Below are 21,066 nucleotides of genomic sequence, written 5' to 3'. Positions count from 1 at the left end.
CCTACATTTTAATATTGACTTCTTTATTGTCAGCTCGTGTTCAAGAAGTACTACCCTGAGCCTTCCTCTTGGCACTTATTGTATTCGTATTAGTTTGTTGCACTTATTGTATTCATATTAGTTTGTTGCACTTATTGTATTCATATTAGTTTGTTGCACTTATTGTATTCATATTAGTTTGTTGCACTTATTGTATTCATATTAGTTTGTTGCACTTATTGTATTCGTATTAGTTTGTTGCACTTATTGTATTCATATTAGTTTGCTTCACTTATTGTATTCATATTAGTTTGTTTCTGTACTTTTGCTCTGGTTTCTGCTCTTAGATGCTTGTTTAAGAAAGGAGATGCACTTATGACTTCTGGTGACTAGTAGTTCTCTTGAATACCTATGTTGAATACTGGTTGATAAGTCGCTTTGGATAAATGACTGTAATGTAATGTAATGTAATATAATGTAATGTAATGTGTGAAGTAGTGCTTTGGGCTTCTTATTAGCTGCTTTTCGCCTCCATTTTCTGAGCATCATCTCTCCTCCTGTGGATGTGTCCACGGGCAGACTGTCACGTTAACGTAACTTCCTGAGCTGTGAGCCTTAGCTGGGCGGCTCCCCGTCCCGTCCCTCTCTCCCCTCTCTCCCCCCTCTGCTCCCTGTGCTCCCCCTCTGCAGAAACCTGACACGTGGCTGTTGTAGGGGGGGCCGTGGTGACCGACAGTGACTCCTCACTGTGCAGCAGCCTGCGGATCCCTGCCCTCCGCAGCTGGGGGAGTCTGGAGAAAGTCAGCGGCGCAACCCTGCGTTCCTCACGCCGGCCTGGATGGCAGGGACACCCTGGAGCAAAGCCTGCAGACCCCACAAGGTACGCAGACGTTCACCGCGCCGCGTCCACGTCGCTATGTTGGTGTTTTCCTGCCGTTATCACTGCTCACTTAACTGTAACGCGTTCTAGTTGTGGCCGTTAGAGCCGTTGACGTTGATTTGCAGTGATTGTTGGTGCTAACGCTAGCGTGCTAACTTGTTCTCCTCAGAGTGAGCTCTCTGCGTCGGTGTTCTTTCAGTTTGAAGTTAATTCGAAGCGTTGTTTGTCAGTTTAGACGCGTGTCATGTGACGTGTTGGTTTATCCGTACATTTAGAACGCTACCGTTAGTGGACGTTTACGGCCGTTAGTTAACGCGTCCTCACATGTCCTGCTCACACTGACAGCAGATGACGCTTTATTAAAGACGTTGGAACTCTGTCGCAGTTTCTCCAACGTATGACTAACAGTGGCATTCATGTTGACGCTACGTGAAGTTTCCAGGTCAGCCTGCTGCCAACAGAAAACACACACACACAGACACACACTCACTCACTCACACACTCACTCACACACTCACACACACACACACACACACACACAGACACACACTCACTCACTCACACACTCACACACACTCACACACACACATTCACACACACACTCACTCACTCATTCACACACAGGCACACACACTCACACTCACAGACACTCTCACACACAGTCTGGTGTTTCTGGACTTTTCTTTCTTTGGCTCAACTTCACTTTTAACACAACTTAAGAATCTGTCGGCAGCTGGTCTTTATATCAACAATTTACAGTAGAAAAACAAAGAAAATAATTATTTGGGTCAAGAAAAAAAAGTAAGCCTCCCTATTCCAGTTTATCAATTGGGAGGATGTGCAGCTGTGTCTGATAAACAGAAAACTGAATGCTCGGGTTTTAAAGTCTGTTTAGTGGCACAAACTGCAGAGCAGATTAAATCCATATGAAATAATTGTGAGTTGCAGACTTAATTAAAAATGTTCCTACATGTTTGTCTGAAAGTGTGCATCTCTTGCAGCATTACTGGTTGCAAGTGCTTTCTGGACCGTGGGACGGATGAGAGGTGGAAGCTGTAGGAAGCCCAGCTGGGCTGTAGCTGCTTTGTTTATCCCGGTTACCCTGCTGATGCTGACCTCCAAGTGGGCATCAGGCAGCCAAAAGATGACACAAACAGCTATGACACATGCAACAGCCTCAGCTGCAGGACCGGGCCCCAGCCTGACAGATTACCTCCAAGCAGACATCTTATCCAGCGAACATCTTCATGTTTGGCTCTTGTCCCTGGTGGGCTCTGTTGCTGTTGGCCTCAGTGGGATTTTCCCCCTTCTTGTCATTCCCATTGAAGCTGGAGCAGCCCTCAAAACAGAAGGTAAGAGATGGCAACACGTAACCTAAACGTGCCAGGGAATTACTCGCACTACTATACTATCACAATATTTTCTCGATGGCAATAATTATAATACACATAGACAATTGTATATCTTATATAAATCAGAAGAGAAAAGATGACCTTTTTAAATTGTCAGTACATGTCAACATGAACATAAATGGCGCCATGTGAAGGTTGTACAGCTATAAAATTACATTAGACTGCAGTGTTGAAAGCAGAGCAAAGAGTTTAGAGTTCACATTTCTGCAGTAAAGTAAATATTTCAGCCTCATTAACCCTTTAAGTATGTCCGTAAAATGCCAGCTCTTTAGTGGCTCCGTAGTAAATCTCAGCCCTCCACACCCTCTAAAGGAGGAAAATAACCCCAGTGAGTTCAACAAGTAGATCTGCTGGGTCGTAGTCGGCCAGTCCTAGACCCAACTGCATCTCCTTTGTGTTTACAATTTTACGATTTTTATTTTGAACTTCCTGGAAAACTATTTAAGTCATGAGCTACATTGCATATTTTCTGCATTGAAACATGCCCTAAAGTATAGATAAGACTTGAGACTAAAATACAATATTAAATGACTCATCAGAAGCATGAGCTGCGGGTTTTACTGAATGGAAAAAAGAGTTGAAAGGTCACCCAGTTTCACATCAGATAAAGATTGAATTAAAAAAAATAATAATTACAAATAGCAGATAACTGTGTAATTAAAGTCATTTGGATATGTTGTCTGTCAGGAAATCATGAGTGAATGTTTTGCCAATCCATGTGGTCAATTTTTGAGATATCACTACGTGAACACTTACACCTACTGGATGCAAAGTCAGATGGCAACCAAAGTTTGTGGGATTTTTCCTTAAGGGACTATAAATGTCTGCGCAACATTTCATGGAAGTCAATCAAATATTTGTTGTTTTTTTTAGTCTGGACATAAATGGTCAACTGACATTGCCATCCAACAGACACTATAGCAGACAGTAATGCACACTGATTATGCCCAGTACAAATAATTTATCATCTTCTAACCACTCCAGTTCCATAGCAGTTTCACTAGCTTGATTTTTGTTACCCGCAATCCATCTGTTTTTATGTGAATTTTCAATTTGTGCTTGACATAAACTGAGCAGAAACACTTCAATAACTAGACCAGGCAGGTCAGCCTGAGGCCTGCAGCCTCTTGAGTGGCCCCACCCACAGGAACGTGGCATTCCAGATGTATTTTAGGCCGTGGGGTTTTCAAGTGCAGTCTTGACCGGAGCTTAGTCATTACTGAGGAAACTCCTAAAGAATAAAAGTTCTGTGGAGCACATAATACCTTTTGTATATTAGTAGCCTGAGCCAGACACACTTTTTTTGTGGAGATATATATATATATATATATATTATATATATATTTATTTATTTATTATATATATATATATATATATATATATTTTTTTTTTTTTTTTTTTTTTTTTTTTTTTTTTTAATCAGGTAGATGGGTGCAAACAAAGCATGACCAGATGGTGGAGTGGAGGCCTGGGAGGAAGAGAAGAGAGAGGTTAGAGATGAAGCCACTTAAATAAGCTGAGGCCCAATTTACTCAGGTGTAGGTGTAGGCAGTTTCCTGATGTCCTTCCCACTCTTCCCATTGGCTCCTGAGCCAGGAAGCCAAAACAACAACACAAGCAACAGGCAGCGGAAGGGATGACACAATCGCATTAAATCAAATCTGCCGTTCTTAATAAAACGCAGTGTACAGTAATTGCTACCCTTTTTCTCTTCTCTCTTTCCCTGTGTTTCCTCAGCTGGTGGCCAGAGGCTGAAGCAGCTCCTCAGCTTTGCTATTGGTGGTCTTCTTGGTGATGTATTCCTTCACCTCCTCCCTGAGGCATGGGAGCTCTCATGCTCTTCAGGTGGGTCTCCTTTCCACCACTATCATCACCACCTTTTGTATTTGAATTATTTTTCATTTCTCTGACCCCTCTTGAACATATATGAAAATAAGATATTTATATTTGATTACTAGTAGAATGCTTAAGACCTTTTCACAAACAACAAAGACGGGTGTAATGTCAGTAAACCTTATTTGAGAGCATGAGTTCCTAAGATATCACATCATTTTTTAATTTACTAATCATGCATTACATTACCTTCAAATGTGAATATTTAATTACATTTACTATGTTCATTTAATTCACGCTCGGTTTAAGTTGTAAACCATGTTGTAGCTCGGTTTTCACATACTGCATTTGCTCACTCAGTCTTGTTTGAATCTCTCTGCTTCCATCTTAGCTGGTAAACACAACCACTACATGACCCAGGGCTTGTGGGTAATCGCTGGCCTGTTGGCCTTCCTCCTCCTGGAGAAGATGTTCCCAAACCAAAACAGACACGAAGACCCCATGTCAAATTCAGACCTGAATTCTAACTCTGCTGTGAGTGCTTCAGCTGAAAATGTGGATAAAAGAAATGTCAATACCAGCCTTCACATATTTTTGTTTTCATAGGCATGCTTGGTCTGTTAGTGCTTGGTAAGCATATTTCTATCAGTGTTTTGGTGACTGTAGCATCAGATGACCTACTGTCCATCCGATCACTTTCTGTGATCTCCTTACACAGGGAAGAATTAAAAAGGAATCGCTTGACATATTCTTGCAGAGAGTTTGATGAGAAAATCAATACTACTCTCACGTCTCGTTGTCGCTGTGAGGATGCCAGGCAGCTGGAGATGTTATGGCGCCCAGCCAAGAAATATTCCAGCACATAAAACCACAATTACATTACATTACAGTCATTTAGCAGACGCTTTTATCCAAAGCGACTCACAATGAGTTGTTTTTACACTAAGGCTTTTGTTCAAATTAAACAAATGAGAGATTATCATTTTAATTAGTGAGATTTAGATTTTGTTAAGCATGGACAGAGCCAGGCTAACAGTTTGCCCCTGTTTCAAGTCTTTGTGCTAAGCTAACCAGACAGACATAAAGTGTGGTATCGATATCTTTCATCTAAATATTGTCAATAAAGAAAATCTGCATGTTACCCAAAATGCCAAAAGATATTCCCTTAACATCGTTTTAGCATTAATAAATATGAAATGGATCTTTATCATGAGCAAACTAATCTTTTATATTGTATTTATATGTTTATATTTATTATTTAATTAGTGTCAAAATGAAATGCTTGTCCTGATGAGTTGTAGTTTGTTTAGAAGTTATAAGAAAATAGTCAAACATAAAATATGACTCTGCAAGATTGACAATTACCTTCTTAACACATGGCTTCTTTGTAGACAATGAACGGCTGGTTGCAGTATGTTTGTAACGGCCGTCAGTGAGGGAGAAGATTGGAATCCACGGCTCAGCTCCTCCACTATAGAGTCTATTTATAGTACTGGGGTGCAGCAGCTGCTTTAGCCGTTTCAGTGTCCACCGGAGAGCACTCAGCTTGTAGACAGAGGCAACAATAGAGTGTGACAGTGTGTGAGAGAGACAGCGGTGATGCGTATTTTCCATTTTACAACACTGTGTTTAGGCAAATCCTACCAAAATGTCCATGGACTGTCACAAGCTAAACTTCTTTTTATTTCAATTGGGTCATTGTTTTGGATGGATGCATAATGTGTGGAGAGCTACAATGCTTAATGTTGGAGATTCAATCACTTTCGTATTTTTAGTTCATTTTAAATTAGGTGTATTGCAGTGGCAATTTGGCTCCAATTTCAGCCCCCACCAAAAAAACGTTTTATCAGGGTCCATTACTTCCTCATGCTTCAATCATAGACATGGAGAAAACATTTCCTTGCCGCGACAAGGAGACAGCAGGCTATTTCCCTCTCACTTAATTTGACTATCAGTCTAAATGGCAACATAAGTGGTTTCTGAATGAGGGAACAAGGAAGTTTGCTGTTCTCGGAAGACAGAGGCTATAGCCTGAAATGTCTCTTCTTTCATATTCAAATTAGAAACATGTTGAGCAGTGTTGGAATAAAAAGGTCATCTGTAATGTCTGAAAAATGAAGAAAAAGTACAAATGACTGGTAATTCCTGCATATGTAGGAAGTTAGAGAAATAATTCAACGTAACAGCTGTTCTGCTGGCAGGAGGTGAAAGCCATTGACACACAGTGGGAGCAGCCATAAAATGCATGTTTATTGCACTGTTGAATCCAGGCTACGGTTTTTGGTAAGACTGGTGTGGTTTCCTTAAGGTAGACGAGCTCTTCCAATGGCACTGAACTAATGGTGGACACTGATGGGTATTCGGAACAGAAATGTTATTTATAAAAAATAAAGCTTAAAAATGTATTATAAAGAGAGGGTGGGGTTATGGTTCATGTGGGGACATGTTCATTTTTCCTTGTTTTTCTTCCCTTTTCTCCACAGTCGCAGTCTATTTCAGCTTTCAGTGGAAAGGCAGCGGCATCACTCAAAAATGGGCACCATGCTGAGTCATGGAAATCCTCCAAGCAGCAGAGTCTGCAGGAAAGATCAGAGAAAATCAAGGTAATTCTGACAACCAAGACATTTCCCAGTTAACAAAACAGACGGAAAATGTTTTTTTGTTTTTTTTAAAGAGACACCACTGGGGGTAAATGCTTGATATGGGTTGGTTATGTAAGAAATGCATTTTTTGCTACTTCATTTCACCTGACTGATTTATGTAGTTTAGTTCATAACTAGAAATGTAGTTGGTTCAATCAGAAGCACAGTCTTCAGCATATCCTATACACAGCCTTATACATAGCATATTGGCACTTTTTTTTTTACATTTATCTATAATATTTTATCTTGAATTTTTAGCCTTTTTTATTTTTACAAACCATATTTTCAAATAAGTCATTTAGCACGCCACATTGCACCTCACCACATACAGTACTTGTGTATGTGCAAATAAACCTTTGAATCCTTTACACTGGATTTGTAAACATGCATACCACTTTATTTAAAAGAAACAAATAACAGCCACCATCTAGAAGGAGGTTGGGCTATTAGTGACATCACAGATTATGAGGACATTTGATTCTGATAAGCAATCCCTCATCTTTTTAGATCGACTTTGGCTGTGTTTATTTAGGGACTGATTTAACCACATAACCACTCAAGGATCAGCAAATAGTTTTTTTCCCCCAATGAAACGTTTCTAAAATCTACTGAGTAAAATAAGCAAAAAGTTAAGAAAAAAACCCATTTGACTTGTTATTATTTTAATTGACACTTCCAAAAAAGAACGTTTGATAAAAAATTGTCCTGAAAAAACCTTTAACCCATCCATCTTCTTAAGTTGCTCGTCCTATTTAGGGTTGCAGAGGTTAACAGCTTATCCCAGCACACATTGGGTACTGTCGAATTGTGCAGAATGTACCCTGCCCAGTTTATTACAACAACAATAGAATTGACCCAGTAATTTGTGGCACATCTCCAGAAGCTGTTTTGTGTTTCCTGAAAGGAAAGGATAATTTTTCCGCTTCATTTTTAAGGGGTCAGACTTCAAAGCAAGGAGAAACTTTAGCTGATAACAAAAAAATATTTTAGTCATTGAAATTACAATCAGATTAAAGCTCACATTTTGGCTATTGAAGTACAACTAATCAAACACAATCAGGATTGTGTCTTGAAAGAGAATGTTGTGACTGATAAAAAGTTGCATTCCTGTTGACCATGATACAAAGGTAACATGAGTAACAGTGGCATTGTGTTTGTGTGTCACAGATAAGTGGATACCTAAACCTACTGGCCAACTGCATTGACAACTTCACCCATGGACTGGCAGTAGCAGGAAGTTTCCTTGTTAGCAAAAAGGTAAGAAGCTGTGATAATATCAACACTTAAAAGACTAAAACTCAGTGATCTTGGAATGTCTTTATTTCTCATTCAAATCTGGTTTGCACAAAAAAAAGAGATTTGTTTTCATCAATGAATGAGAGCTCACACATTGCTTTGTGTTTGGTTTGTGCTGCTTAAATGTGTTTTTAGTTAAGATATAGTCTAGAATTTGACTGTAATATATATACTCAGGATTTTGGACATGCAATATCATACCTTCCAGCAGCAGACCTGTTGTACCAGCAGTCCCTTATTCTTAAAAACAAACTCTTTCAGTTTAGCAACGTTATCTTGCTGCATCATCTGACAGGCTTAATCAAAAAGGAGCATTTTGCAGTAACATGTATTTTTTTTTTTTATGTTGCTAGAGTAGGTTAGTGTATATTTGTAGCTGTGGGAAGGAGAGAGTCCAGCTGGAGAGACATAAGGCTAGCAGCATGAACTATGGCTCGATGTGCCAGAGAGGAAGTTCTCAAACATACACATACAAGAAATCTCACCGGTGTTTTTTTGTTTACTCTCCTGCGCATTTATCACAATGTGAACTTGCCGTTTGAAATACTGTATGAAAATAATTAGTATCAATGCAGCCTTAATCAAATATGAAGATTAATTAGAAAATACTAATACTTGTGCACATTTCTCGCTTACTATAATTAAGTTTTTGACTATTATCTCCTAAACATTTTAAACCTTTTTAAAATAAAAAAAAAATTTTTTTCTAAAAAAAAAAAAAAAAAAAAAGATGATTCAGAAAAAAAGTAATTAAGCTTTATTATTATTATTATTATGCCAAATAGCTTTTTTCTACTCGTCTAACTGTAACTGGTTTGAGCTTTGAGTTCACTGACATGTAGATATTCAATAGCCTCTCATCTACATGTCGTGTGTGTGTGTGTGTGTGTGTATGACTACGCTGTGTACACACTTGATAGGTCTCATCGTGCTCTTCATGAAGAATTATAAACACTTTTAAAGACTTTAAGCTGTCACAGCTTCACAGCTCTTTAAGCTGCTCAAAGTTTGTACTTAACATTTTCCCTCTTTGCACTATGCACTGCGAGCTTAACATAAAGAACTTATCACTCAACTCAGGTGCTGTCAAGGATCAATTTGTCATGCATTTTCCCTTTGCTACTTCAGAGCACATTTCTTTACTAAGTAAGACAAAGCAGTGTAAAAGACACTTCTCTTGCAGGTTGGATTCCTCACCACCTTTGCTATCCTGCTCCATGAAATCCCCCACGAGGTGAGATACAGAGTCCTTAGTTAAATTGTGTATAACATTTCTAAATATAGACATTTTAGGTTCCCTTGAAGGTTTCATGTTTATATAGCAGAACGTACATAGGAAGAATCCAACTGCTAAATTGCTTGTAAACACGATAAATGTTTAACCATTCCTCTGCTGTGGGAAATGTCATTGTCTGCAGGTGGGAGACTTTGCCATTCTGCTGAGGGCCGGGTTTGACCGGTGGAGTGCCGCTCGCATGCAGCTGTACACGGCTCTGGTTGGTGTCTTGGGAGCTTGCTTTGCTCTGTGCGCTCAGTCACCAAAAGGCACAGGTAAGATTCTCAATATACATGCAATCAGAACCATTTTACAGTCGCCAGAATCATACATAAGTCTTTCCTACCGTTTCTAGAAAATGCCACTGCCTGGATATTGCCTTTCACCTCTGGAGGCTTCCTCTACATAGCCTTGGTGAATGTGGTGCCTGACCTGCTAGCGGAGTCCAATTTAAGGTATGCATCTTTGCGGATGTTCACATTACAAACACAATAGGGAGCCACTTATTAAAACATGGGGAGTGCTACTAGTGGTCAACAACTCCACAGGGTTCCTTTTAACTTGTTCTGTATTGTTAGAGTGGAGACAGTGGTGAGGATGTAAGACAAATGTTTAAAAAACTTTGTATATCTTGTTTTGTGGTGTGGAAATGAGCAGATGGCATATTTCTTATTTGTCCTTGATTCTGTCTGAATCTGTGCCCTTTGTGTTCTTTTTCACCAGGCAGTCTCTGCTGCAGATCCTGCTCATTTTCTGTGGTGTGGCTGTCATGGCTGTGCTCTCTGCCGTTGTTAATTGAACATGGAGAAAACCCCTCTCTCGCCTTAACCAAACACTAAAACTCAGTATTCTCCACCAACCACTTATATCTGTTACCTCTCTTTCCTGGAAACCTTTACATCACTTTACACAAAAACAGATGCCTGACAGAACAACGTCATTTTATGGATGTAAGACCTTCTTGATCTGCTGACAAGACATTTTATCAGACACTTTAAAAATGTGCCAAACTAAAACATCAGTGGAATTAAGAGGTTTTGTATGGATCTTTGTTACCAAATTGTCTTATATTGTTGATCAGACAATCATGTTGTTTTGCACATACATTTACACAGGTACACCTGGTGTACCAGCTCATCAGAGTAGGTGTTACCCTTCTTTAAAATGTATTCAACCATAAATTGTTAAACATTGTATATATTGTTATTTTTCTGATGTAGCTGCTGTGTATTTATTGAAAATTAGACAAGCAACCTATAGTTTTATTAGACGTGCATCACCACAACTCAAACTTTTTTTCTTGTTAATATGTAAGTGCCAAGAAGTCAGGATGGTCTGCTACACCAGTGTACACCAAAGTAAAAAAAATAATAAAATCTGTTTTGTATCTTCTTATTACAGTTCAATCTGCACCTTTTGATCTCTGCTTGAATAAATAATTATGAGTGAATTAAAGAAAAAGGAACTGGTTGTTTGTATTCAGCTTTAATATGCAATTCAGTGGGACTAGGGACGGATAACAACAGTTAGAAACGTCACCATGCCGGATTTTTCATGGCATTATGTCTCCATAAAAAAAAGATGCTTTTTAAGAACTTGACAACAAAAAGACCACACATACCAGCAGACAATTAGTATGAAGAACTTGAACACCGGTGTGATAATGATGTGAGTGGGATTAGGATATCCTGATATTGATTGGTAGCGCTGTGTGAAGGTGCTGATGCAGCCCAGTGGGTTGTGACCTCGCTGAACTGAAACCTGTCCACCGTGAGCATATTTTTACTGCAGAGATCCTATGCCTAAAATGTCATATGGGAGTGGAGGGAGGGGGGCATTGATTATGTGTTCAGACTTGTCCAATTTCAACACAGTCTGTTTGGCAAGCTTCTGTTGCCATAACGACTCCGCCGCGGGTTGCCTTCCTTAGTCATCAGCCTGCGAGCGGCCTATTGTCTGTGGGAGCCTTCCTCGGTCACAGCACAGAAGGACAACAAACAACCACTATGTACGTTGTAGACTATGTACACCTGAGTGATAAATCTTTCATTGATTCTCAGCTGTGTTTCTATAACTTCAGTGTTAAGTTCTAAATTAGATTATCTGATCTTTTTGATGACCAATATAACCCTCTGCTTAGTTGTTTTGTGGTCCTGCTCACAAAATCCTAACGTTTTCCATCAGCCTTTTGATTTAATGCCTGTGCTGAGGTCAACTTGTCATACACCAAAACTGTGAACGTCTTCAACACAAACCAAACTTTATGAGCTATAAACACATGAAAACAATTATATCTGTGTTCTACACTGTAATATGGTCCTGTGCTATCGGGGAATCGGTTCCAATAAGCTCTGTAACAAATGGTCTATTATTTATAGTGGCTGAGTCTTATTTAAGTGCAAGATCAGAATTAAGGAATTGAAGGTTAAAGGAGTAACACTTTCTTTGTCAGTCAGTGTAGACATTTAATTAAATCAAAATGAGTTGCATTGACTTAATCAGGTACAGTATTATAGGAAAAAAAATATATATGTATTTAAGTCTTTCTCGAAAAACGATCTATTATCAGTAACTTATCTCAGACCACCTTACTAGATCTTGTATTGGTTAATTATATGCCTTTGAATGTTTGGCTCCACTCAGATGTAATGAACTGAAACAGGATCTCAAACTGGATCACTGAATTTCTTCAGACAACTTTAAAGAATTAATTGAATCGAATACTGGCTCGCCCTGCAAAAGATCTGCGTGAGTGCAGCTCCTAAAGTGATCAAGGCCTTTACCCCTCACTGTTGTATTTATTGCTGGTCTAATGAATTTTTTTTATGTTTGCCATTCTCCTCTTTTAGGGATAGTCCTGTATGTTTGTCACAATGTTTGTTTTGTGGCCATGTAGACAAAATCCCCATGAAAAAAGAGTGGATCAACCTGTTTAATGAGGAGAGTTTGAATTACCTAATTGTAGTAGTGAAAACCACAGAGGAAAGTTGATATGCTCGCCTGCCTCTTAGACGGATAGAGTACGCGTTTGCATGATAATGTCTTCATTCATTTTCAACATTTGAAACATGAAATGGCAGGTCATCTAAACTAGCACTCATCTCAATTGCATTTAGTTAATCGGCTGAGTCATACATCCACAATAAAGTAAACACCATAGTTAAGTCACCATTAATGTTGCAACTAATCATTTAAGGAAACCACTGCTGTCTTATTTCCAGGTAGGAAAATAAATGACTCCACTGCACCTGTGTTTTAAATGTTTACCAAAAATCCAAAAATGTGACCATTCAAGCATCACAAATGACCACTCCCCCGGAGCAGATCAGCACTTTCCTGTCCACCCCATCCCGCAGCAGCCTGCAGGAGAGAGAGCGCAACTACACCCCTGCCTCCTCCTCACAGCGTTGGTCGCCATCCATCCCCTCTCCTCTCTCCTCCTCTACCATAACAGATGGTGGGAACAACATTGCATCCACCGGGTACCACAACGACCGACCGCAGCATCCTGTCCAGACGACGCTGGCCTTTCCCCGTTATGCGCCCGGTGCAGGACTGCGTAAAGCTGTGAGTGCCGTCGTGATTCATTTCACGCGGTACCACCACCACCACCACCACGGCCACGGAGGAACCTTCTTGCGACTGTTTTGGGCTCTCCATCGAGCAGGGGGAAGATGGCCGCTATGAAAATATTAACAGGCACGGGGCTGTTCTTGGCTTTCTGTGCTCTCGGGCTGCTCGCCATGGCCATCTGCACCGACTACTGGTACGAGACCGACGCGCGGAGGCATCGAGAGAGGTGTAAAAACTATGCCAACAAGCGGAACGACCCGGGTTACATCTACATATCAAACCACAACCTCCCCCTCCAGATGCCTCCAAAGAGCCTGGAGAGGAAAGGTAATGGCCCAGATGCTGGAGCTCTAATCCGGGGGAAGCGGCACTTCATGGCCGCTGCGTCTCCCATGGAGTCTCACTGCAGCCGGCAGTTCAACTCCACCATCTCCGGGCTCTGGAGGAAGTGTCACCGGGAGGGATTCGACCTGGAGACCGAGGACCTCATTTACAAAGGTAAACAGGAGCAGTCTGGCTCTTTTTCCTTGTGTGCACCAGGCCGTGATGCTCAGCGATGAGCTCACACATAGCCCTGACACAAACAGGATGGCACAGAGGCCCACACTCTCCTCACACATTAACGTGTCTCTGCGTTTTCAATTTCAAGGTTATGAAACTAGATTAAGATGGGGTTTTTTTTTTTTAGAGGCGTGTGTATTTTTTCTGTGTTTGTGAATTTCGCTGTCCATGGTGCTGAGAGAACCCCTTTTGCTGAGGAGCTCTCCCAGATAATGCCTGCACCTCCATTATGTGAAACCGTTTTGCATATAAGAGACAACACAGCATCTCATAAAGGTTAATGTCATAAAAATGTGGTTTCTTACTGGAAAGGAAGCTGTATCATTGTTCAATTTGGTTTAGATTTTAGATCACAGCAAAGAAAAACTAAATGCACAGCCTTCCTCATTGAACAACAATGAGAAGACATATTTCAGGCCTTGGTCATTAATGCAACATCTAATCCAGACCAAGATCTTAAAAACAGAGCAGATCCACAAAGAGGGGACCCACTCTGTGTAGAAAACATTTGTGTCCATCAGAAGTTGTTGCAAAGTAGACATCAATAAAAACAGCCGAGTGTTTTTTTTCTTCTCTTTCAAGCATTGTCTCTGGATGTTTTCAACTACATCATGTTTTTTCATAATCAATCTACCTAAAGATAATGATTCATCGCATTTTTACTAAGTTCAACCATTGGAATCTTATGTAACATTAAAAACAAGTTTATATCATCAATAACACAAGGATTTTGGAATAAAATAATCTACAGTGTACACTTAATGTGTATAAAATATAATTATATCCACCCATACAGTGAACATTATGACAACCCATGTATGTTTTTGTTTATTTGACTGAACCTGTTTTACAGGGGTAGACATGATATGAACATGTTAATCCAATACCTCTGTAACACATACTACCTTTTTGGAGCTTGTTGTCTTACTGTTTTTGTTGACTTTGTCTCAGAAAGGTTTAGTCAGGTTTTAAATTAATTGTACATGTGTGCATGATATTATGGCCACACCTTGTACTGTATATGTTGATAAACTACTCAAAAATGACTGTGGTCACATGACAACAATGTCATGTATTAATCAATTCACTTAATCTTGTCTGATTCTTAAAACCATATGTGTTCCTTTTCAATAATCATGTTTAGGCCCAAAATTGGTGTTGATATATTGAGCAATTTGAAATCATATATTAATACTGTTTTCACAAAATATTTATGATGGCTAATGACTAATAAATGTAGACAGATTGTAATTGTAGTAGATTAAGACAAAGTGAAAAAAGGACAATCCAGCTTTCTGTTTTTGTCCCAGCATCCATGTGTCATTTGCATGTTCACTACATAAAAGATACATTCACACATTATAGGAGCTGATCTATATGTCAGTGGACCAGCTAACTGTGAGGCTATATACAAAACTGTGTTCAGAAAAAAAAAATCTGGTGATCCTTGATATTGCATAGGTATAGGTATGGAGGTTTCTGATGTTTGTCTTGATTACAGTCTTGATGATCAGAGTTATGACAGCAGTGATGACAGGAAAATAACAAACTCTCTCTATTCTCATACCGTATATGCACTGATAAAGTGTTGAATGAACACCACATGTTCCCAATCTATACAGCAAAAGTTCACTGAGTGAAGAGTGTCAGTGAGTGTTGATCTTTTTGTGTGGCATTTTATTGAACCATTCACACCCACAAAGGTGTTTTCACTTATTTTGGCAGATTAGACCGCAGGTTAAAGGTGATATGATGGGAAATGAATTAAGTCACCAAACTCAATGTACCACTAAGAATTATAAAGGTGCATTTTGTCCCGCACCAAAGGGAACAAAAAAGCTAACAGTCAGGGAGATGTCAATCAAGCACAGTCTGTAGATTCCCACACAGTCCTAAGAAGACGTCTGATTAGGCTATATAGCTAAAATCACTTGCATGGATGTACCAGAGATGTGCAAGCATTTAAAGGTAGCCACCCTTATGTCTGTTATTGTCATTGAAAATCAGTTTCTTTTGAATTCTGAAAGATGAGTCTTAACTGAGGTAGAATTTGTAACTTCTTAACATGAGATGTGCAGTATTGAAACTGCATTCAAAGCAGCTCGGTATGGGAAGCTGAAGTCCAAATACAAGTGCTCATGTTTTATAAATGATAATGTCATGTCATCAGTAAATGTGTTATGCATTAAATAGTTTCCATTTTACACGTGCCTTTTCTAGCTTGAGACGTATAACAAAGTGTCAGAAATGCCTTAAGTAGACAGCAGGCTGCACTTTGGTATTACATGTTGACTTCTCTATATGTAGCACATCAATTTTTCAAGAAAACATGAAATATTTTGACAAAAATGCTGCCCTGACAATATAAACCTCATTCTTCAATAGCAGCCTTGAGTGCCTCAACAAAGAACATTCAGATCAAAGTGTCTTGAAGATCACAAACCTGGCTATCAGAAGGAAAGTCTTAAAATCAGAGATGAATAAAGTGTGATAAAAATTATGGTAATTTAAATTGAATTATCAAGCCATAGACACTTTTAACAGAAGATATTTTGACTTACCAAAGCAGGAAAAGCACAAGTGGAATTAGTAGAACTGATGACTGCTGCATTGCATTCAGGTGGGCCAGTTTCAGGGCTCTGGTATTGTGCATGCTCGCACACTGATATGCCTCGCTAGGACACGTAATGGAATGGAGCCAACGTTAATGTGATTATTTACACCTGTTCTTTTCCTGCTTTGACATCCAAAAAATCTGCTAGGAAAAGGGTCTTTTAAGCCCCCAATACAAAAACCAAAGATGTCTGCCATGGTTCTAACTTGAGAAATATGCAAAGTACTTTAGAAATATCACAGTTCCTGCCTAAAATGTGAAACTAAAGTGACTATTTGCTGGGAAATTGAAATATAAAGCTGTTGTGTCGCTTGACATATGGAGTAGGAGCTGGACTACAAAACTCTTTAAATTCTAAATGTATTGGAGTCTGAATGCCTATTTGGAATGCAGTTTACTGCACTCACCATCAAGTCATTATGAAGAGATTCACTTTATATGAGAAGAATTAAGGTTCTTTATGGGGCCTTCGGTAGAATAATCCATATTGCACATTGTTTCCTAATCCTCCCTTATTAACAATGTAGGAGTGGTTGGGAACACGAGGTTAATAAGGCCAGCTCAGTAAATTAAAAACTCATTGAGGGTGTAGAATAAATATGAAGCTTTTCTGCCATGTGTTTATATTATTTTATAATCCCACATGTTGGGCAAAGGTTCAGAATGAGATTTTTACTTAATTTGTTCTTCTTTGTCACTTCTCTCTACTTGTTTGTAAGATATTTGTGCTCCAGTTATTATTGTCTCCATCATTTTCTTTTGTTTTGCCAGGAATAATTCAAAGATGTACCGCAGTCAAGTATCACTACTCCTCGTCCATCCTGCCACGAAATTTACCCATAAACATCACAAAGACCATACGACAGGATGAGTGGCATGCACTCCGTAAGTATCAACGGGTTAGTCTGTCTTTATGGATTTGGTGTTGGAGTTGGTTTAGTCACTGATTTCCTGTTTATTCCTGTGTTTCTGCTTTCTGGTTCTACTGTATTCAATAAAGAGACTAATAAAAAAATATATATAATAGAAAAAAGAAAAGGTTGAGAAAATCAACAATATACCCTCTTGACATAGGTAAATAAAAAATGTCACCTCTAGACAGGCTTTATCTTCAGGAGTTTAGTTTGAAATTTGGCGTTCGTCAAGGCACAGTGTTGGGCTTTGTCCTTTTTTCACTGTACATCTTTCCCCTTGTTCACACTCTTCGCAAACATTGCCCACAGAAAGCATTATAAGATATTTTGGCATTTTTAAGATTTAAGATTTAATTAAAACAGTGTTTGTCTTGTCTTCATCATTTCAAAGACATTTATGAAATATAGTTGGGGTTTTTTTACAGCCAAATTAATAAAATAAATTGATTCCATTCTCTCCCAGTGCTGTCATTCTCTGCAGTCCTCTATATATCTTTCATCTACAGTTTCAGCCGCCGGGTTAACTAGCACAAAAGTGCATATTATTGATAGCCTCTTTACATTTGATACCTCCTAATTTTCTGAGTTGTTTGAAAGATTATACTGCCCCACGCTCCTAACTATATCACTGACCCCATAAACCCTTATCCCCCCCAGCTAGACTCATGACCAGAGGTTATCAGGTCATCACTATTAGGAAGTCATTAGCTTTCGATTGGCTAATCTTAGGACATTAGGTCTGACAGGTCAATATCTTCTTGACTATCTCCCCTTAAAACATGTGGATAGGCTTGTATTTTAACTTGAAATCCATGTTCAAAGACAGAGAGAGTGAAGGAGTTGTTTGACCTTGGATTGCATCAGTATGATTTTCAGTTTTGAAACCCTTTCGTCAGTTTTGTTTGCAGTTTGTTGTGAGTCTGCTATGATATGCTCTGTTATAAACATGCTACACCGAAGCATTATTTAAGATATCATTGTTATATAAAATAATACTAGTGCCTATTAAGAATCACATGTTTTCTGATTGACAATACAATTAAAGTAATGTTACATTAATTTTTCAAATGACCCGATTGGTCAAAAACATTTCAATGTGGTTTAATGATTAGTGAGTGAGCGATAAAGGCTTCACCATCTGCTCTGTGCCTTTTTTTTTGCCTCTTCCTGCAGATCTAAGAAGAATGACGGCTGGCTTTGTGGGCATGGCCGTGTCCATCATCCTATTTGGCTGGATCATTGGAGTGCTGGGATGCTGCCAGCAGCATGACCTCATGCAATATGTAGCTGGGCTACTCTTTCTCATGGGAGGTACTGTGAGAGCACATATGCAGACATCCACACACAAACATGCAGCCAAAATCCAATTTTATTCAATTTCTGTATTTCTTTTGGTGATAGCCGATAGCATCTTTGGGTTGTCATGAGAGAGTAGATCAATGTCCTGCAGTAACATGATTCCTGTCCTGCTGTAAAATGCACAGTACATGTAATAATTCAACCATCGAGCTGGAACCATTTTAAATCACTGCTTGTCTCCTCTGCTCACACAGGAACATGCTGCATCATCTCCTTGTGCACATGTGTGGCAGGAATCAACTTTGAGTTGTCCCGCTACCCCCGCTACATGTACGGCCTCCCAGAGGACATTAGCCATGGCTATGGCTGGTCCATGTTCTGTGCCTGGGGGGGCCTCGGTCTCACATTGTTGGCTGGCTTCCTCTGCACCTTGGCCCCATCCCTGAGCACGCCCACTCGCACAACGACCCACAAGCCGAGGCAGGAGAATGGAACCGTGTGACAGAGGCGTCGTGAAGCGACCGACCCACCGAACGCACAAGCCGCACCCTTCCAACCTTGATGTTTAACTCTGAAACAGTTTTTGTCTGATCACCATCTCACACCACCCTCGACATCGCCATCTCCCCTCAGTGTTCAGTGTGCCTGAGTTGTGACGGAAGAAGCAAAGTAATGAAAAACTTCACACACCTAATCTCAAAAAAATCCCAGAGGGACCTCCAGGAACACCAAGACTAACACCTAAAGAACGTATGTCTGGGCCATGGATCTCATAGCACAAATAAGACATTTTTTTGGTTCAGATGTTTGACATGTTGACTTTATGGCGATCTAGAGGTGACTGTTTTCTCTGAAGAGAATTTGTCTCAAAATGGTGCTCTCTTAAATACATAAAGCCACACACACTCCCCCGCAACACATACATACACACACCAGAACATGCTTTTCCACACATACTCCGGATGAATCATGGGAAAAATCCTTCAAAAGGAAAGAAAAAAAACACACACAAACATCAGGCCAGAGCATCTTGTCAGCATTCCTCTTTCAGTCGAGTGATGTGAGCTGTGTTATTGTTCGTAATGAAAAAAAGAAAAACCCGAAAAAAACTGCCGTTGACTGGCCATTGCTTATCTTTAGTGTAGCACACTAACTGATATCAAACATGAGCCCCGGGGGTAACGTCTGCAGCCTCTGCAGAGCACAAAATAGATCTAGAAGCGTGGTCAGTTCGATAAAATACACTTAAGTAAATCTGCATTGAAAAGAAAATCGTTTGATGCTTCTTTAAAGATTCTATATGTACAAATGCATCTCTATGTAGATCCAGGTCATTGTTTGTGTAAATTAGATTTTGAATAAGAATGTTTGCTTTCTGTTTGTTAAGAGGTGTTGATGGCTGACAGTAGGGAGAGGATTTAGAGTACAGGGTGGTGCTAGGAGCATGAATCCATTATTGGATTCAGCAACGTAAAGGTATTTTGTGGATGCGACTCGGTTGTTTGCTGACAAATGCAAAACATGAAACCAAACTGTGGAGGGAGTATTTGATTGCTCCATTGTTTACCCTCAATATTGGTCAGGCTTTTTGTGTAATACAAGAGAAAAAAAATGCAACTTCAGTGATAAAAACAAAAGCACAAGCTGCGTTCCAAATCATCATCTGCACTTAGTACAGTAACATAGTAACATCACATATTGGTGGAGGGCCAAAGTGTCACCATGTCATGACTAAAATCTGACTCAGTAACGACTGAGACGATGAGACAAACAGCATATGAAGAATAATATATGTGATAGACATTATTGTTCTAACAATGCAATGCGGACTGGAAACGGAGGAGCTGGGTTTTTTTTTTTAAACATATGGATGAAATAAGTACATAAAACATGTTTGATTTTAAACCTTAGGATTGATGGAGACCTTCCAAATTCCCAGTTTGATTGGTGTGTTGAACACATTTCTTGAGCAGTAAAATACATATTAATTGTTTACTAACTTACATGATGGTACAATTTATATTATGAAGTATGCATACTTTTCTGAATTAATAGTTGGATTATAAATACCTCGAAGTCTGTTGGCGAAAAAAAAACCACAAATAGTAATTAAGAAAGGACTGCAGTGTCAATATATATATTCCAAATACACACTGTTTACTGATTTTGTGCTTAAATTGGAGTGCACACATTGAATATGACAAAATGAAGTATACCTATAAGCACAAGTATCCATTCTAAAATGGCTTTAAGTATTGTGTTAATGGAGAACATTTAAAACAATCAAAATAATAAGTAAAAATAAAGTCATTTTAACTTAAAATTGGAAATGCCATTTCAAATTAAGTTGATTGTTGTGTACGTGGTGCACACTTTGAATTGTGTGTCATTAGTACAAATCAGTAAAATGGGCCAGTTTTTGTGTTATAAGTTACAAAGTTGTACACTTCATAGTATGGATTATTGGATAGCCAGGGGAAAGCTTTTGAAAAAGGAGTGTAGCAGGTAGGACGACAGTTTATTCAGTGGAAAAGGTATGAACTATTCTCTCCGTGACACTTGTGGGTGATAATAACTCACAGCAGCCAGTTTCTCTTACTGTTATTTCCCCCCCATAGTCATTAGAAATCATTTATTTTGAAATGTTCAAGTCCACTTCATAAAACAAGAATATTACAGCCATGTGTGATGACGTTTTTATAAATTGCTGGAGATGAGTCATGAGATATTCTATCAGCTATGTCAATTAACTTTCTAAAAAAAAAAGGTGTTATAATGTGTGTTGAC

At 39.2% G+C, this 21,066-nt stretch overlaps 2 protein-coding genes across 2 annotated transcripts; both read left to right on the top strand.

Annotated features, from left to right (window-relative positions):
• The first annotated feature begins 599 nt into the window (after positions 1-599).
• slc39a13 (solute carrier family 39 member 13) lies at positions 600-10,767 on the top strand. The gene is made up of 10 exons (XM_054613197.1): positions 600-859; positions 1,861-2,211; positions 4,009-4,116; positions 4,496-4,638; positions 6,588-6,707; positions 7,914-8,003; positions 9,226-9,276; positions 9,461-9,593; positions 9,674-9,773; positions 10,042-10,767. The coding sequence occupies exons 2-10, from the start codon at positions 1,899-1,901 to the stop codon at positions 10,115-10,117; spliced, it is 1,134 nt and encodes a 377-aa protein (XP_054469172.1). The 5' UTR covers positions 600-859; positions 1,861-1,898; the 3' UTR covers positions 10,118-10,767.
• Positions 10,768-12,992: 2,225 nt separating this feature from the next.
• tmem276b (transmembrane protein 276b) lies at positions 12,993-18,781 on the top strand. The gene is made up of 4 exons (XM_054619710.1): positions 12,993-13,389; positions 16,838-16,951; positions 18,154-18,291; positions 18,534-18,781. The coding sequence occupies exons 1-4, from the start codon at positions 12,993-12,995 to the stop codon at positions 18,779-18,781; spliced, it is 897 nt and encodes a 298-aa protein (XP_054475685.1).
• Positions 18,782-21,066: the final 2,285 nt, after the last annotated feature.

This window comes from Anoplopoma fimbria, chromosome 2, assembly GCF_027596085.1.
Source record: "Anoplopoma fimbria isolate UVic2021 breed Golden Eagle Sablefish chromosome 2, Afim_UVic_2022, whole genome shotgun sequence".
Taxonomy (NCBI): Eukaryota; Metazoa; Chordata; class Actinopteri; order Perciformes; family Anoplopomatidae; genus Anoplopoma; species Anoplopoma fimbria.
This window is presented reverse-complemented; position numbering and strand designations above follow the sequence as displayed.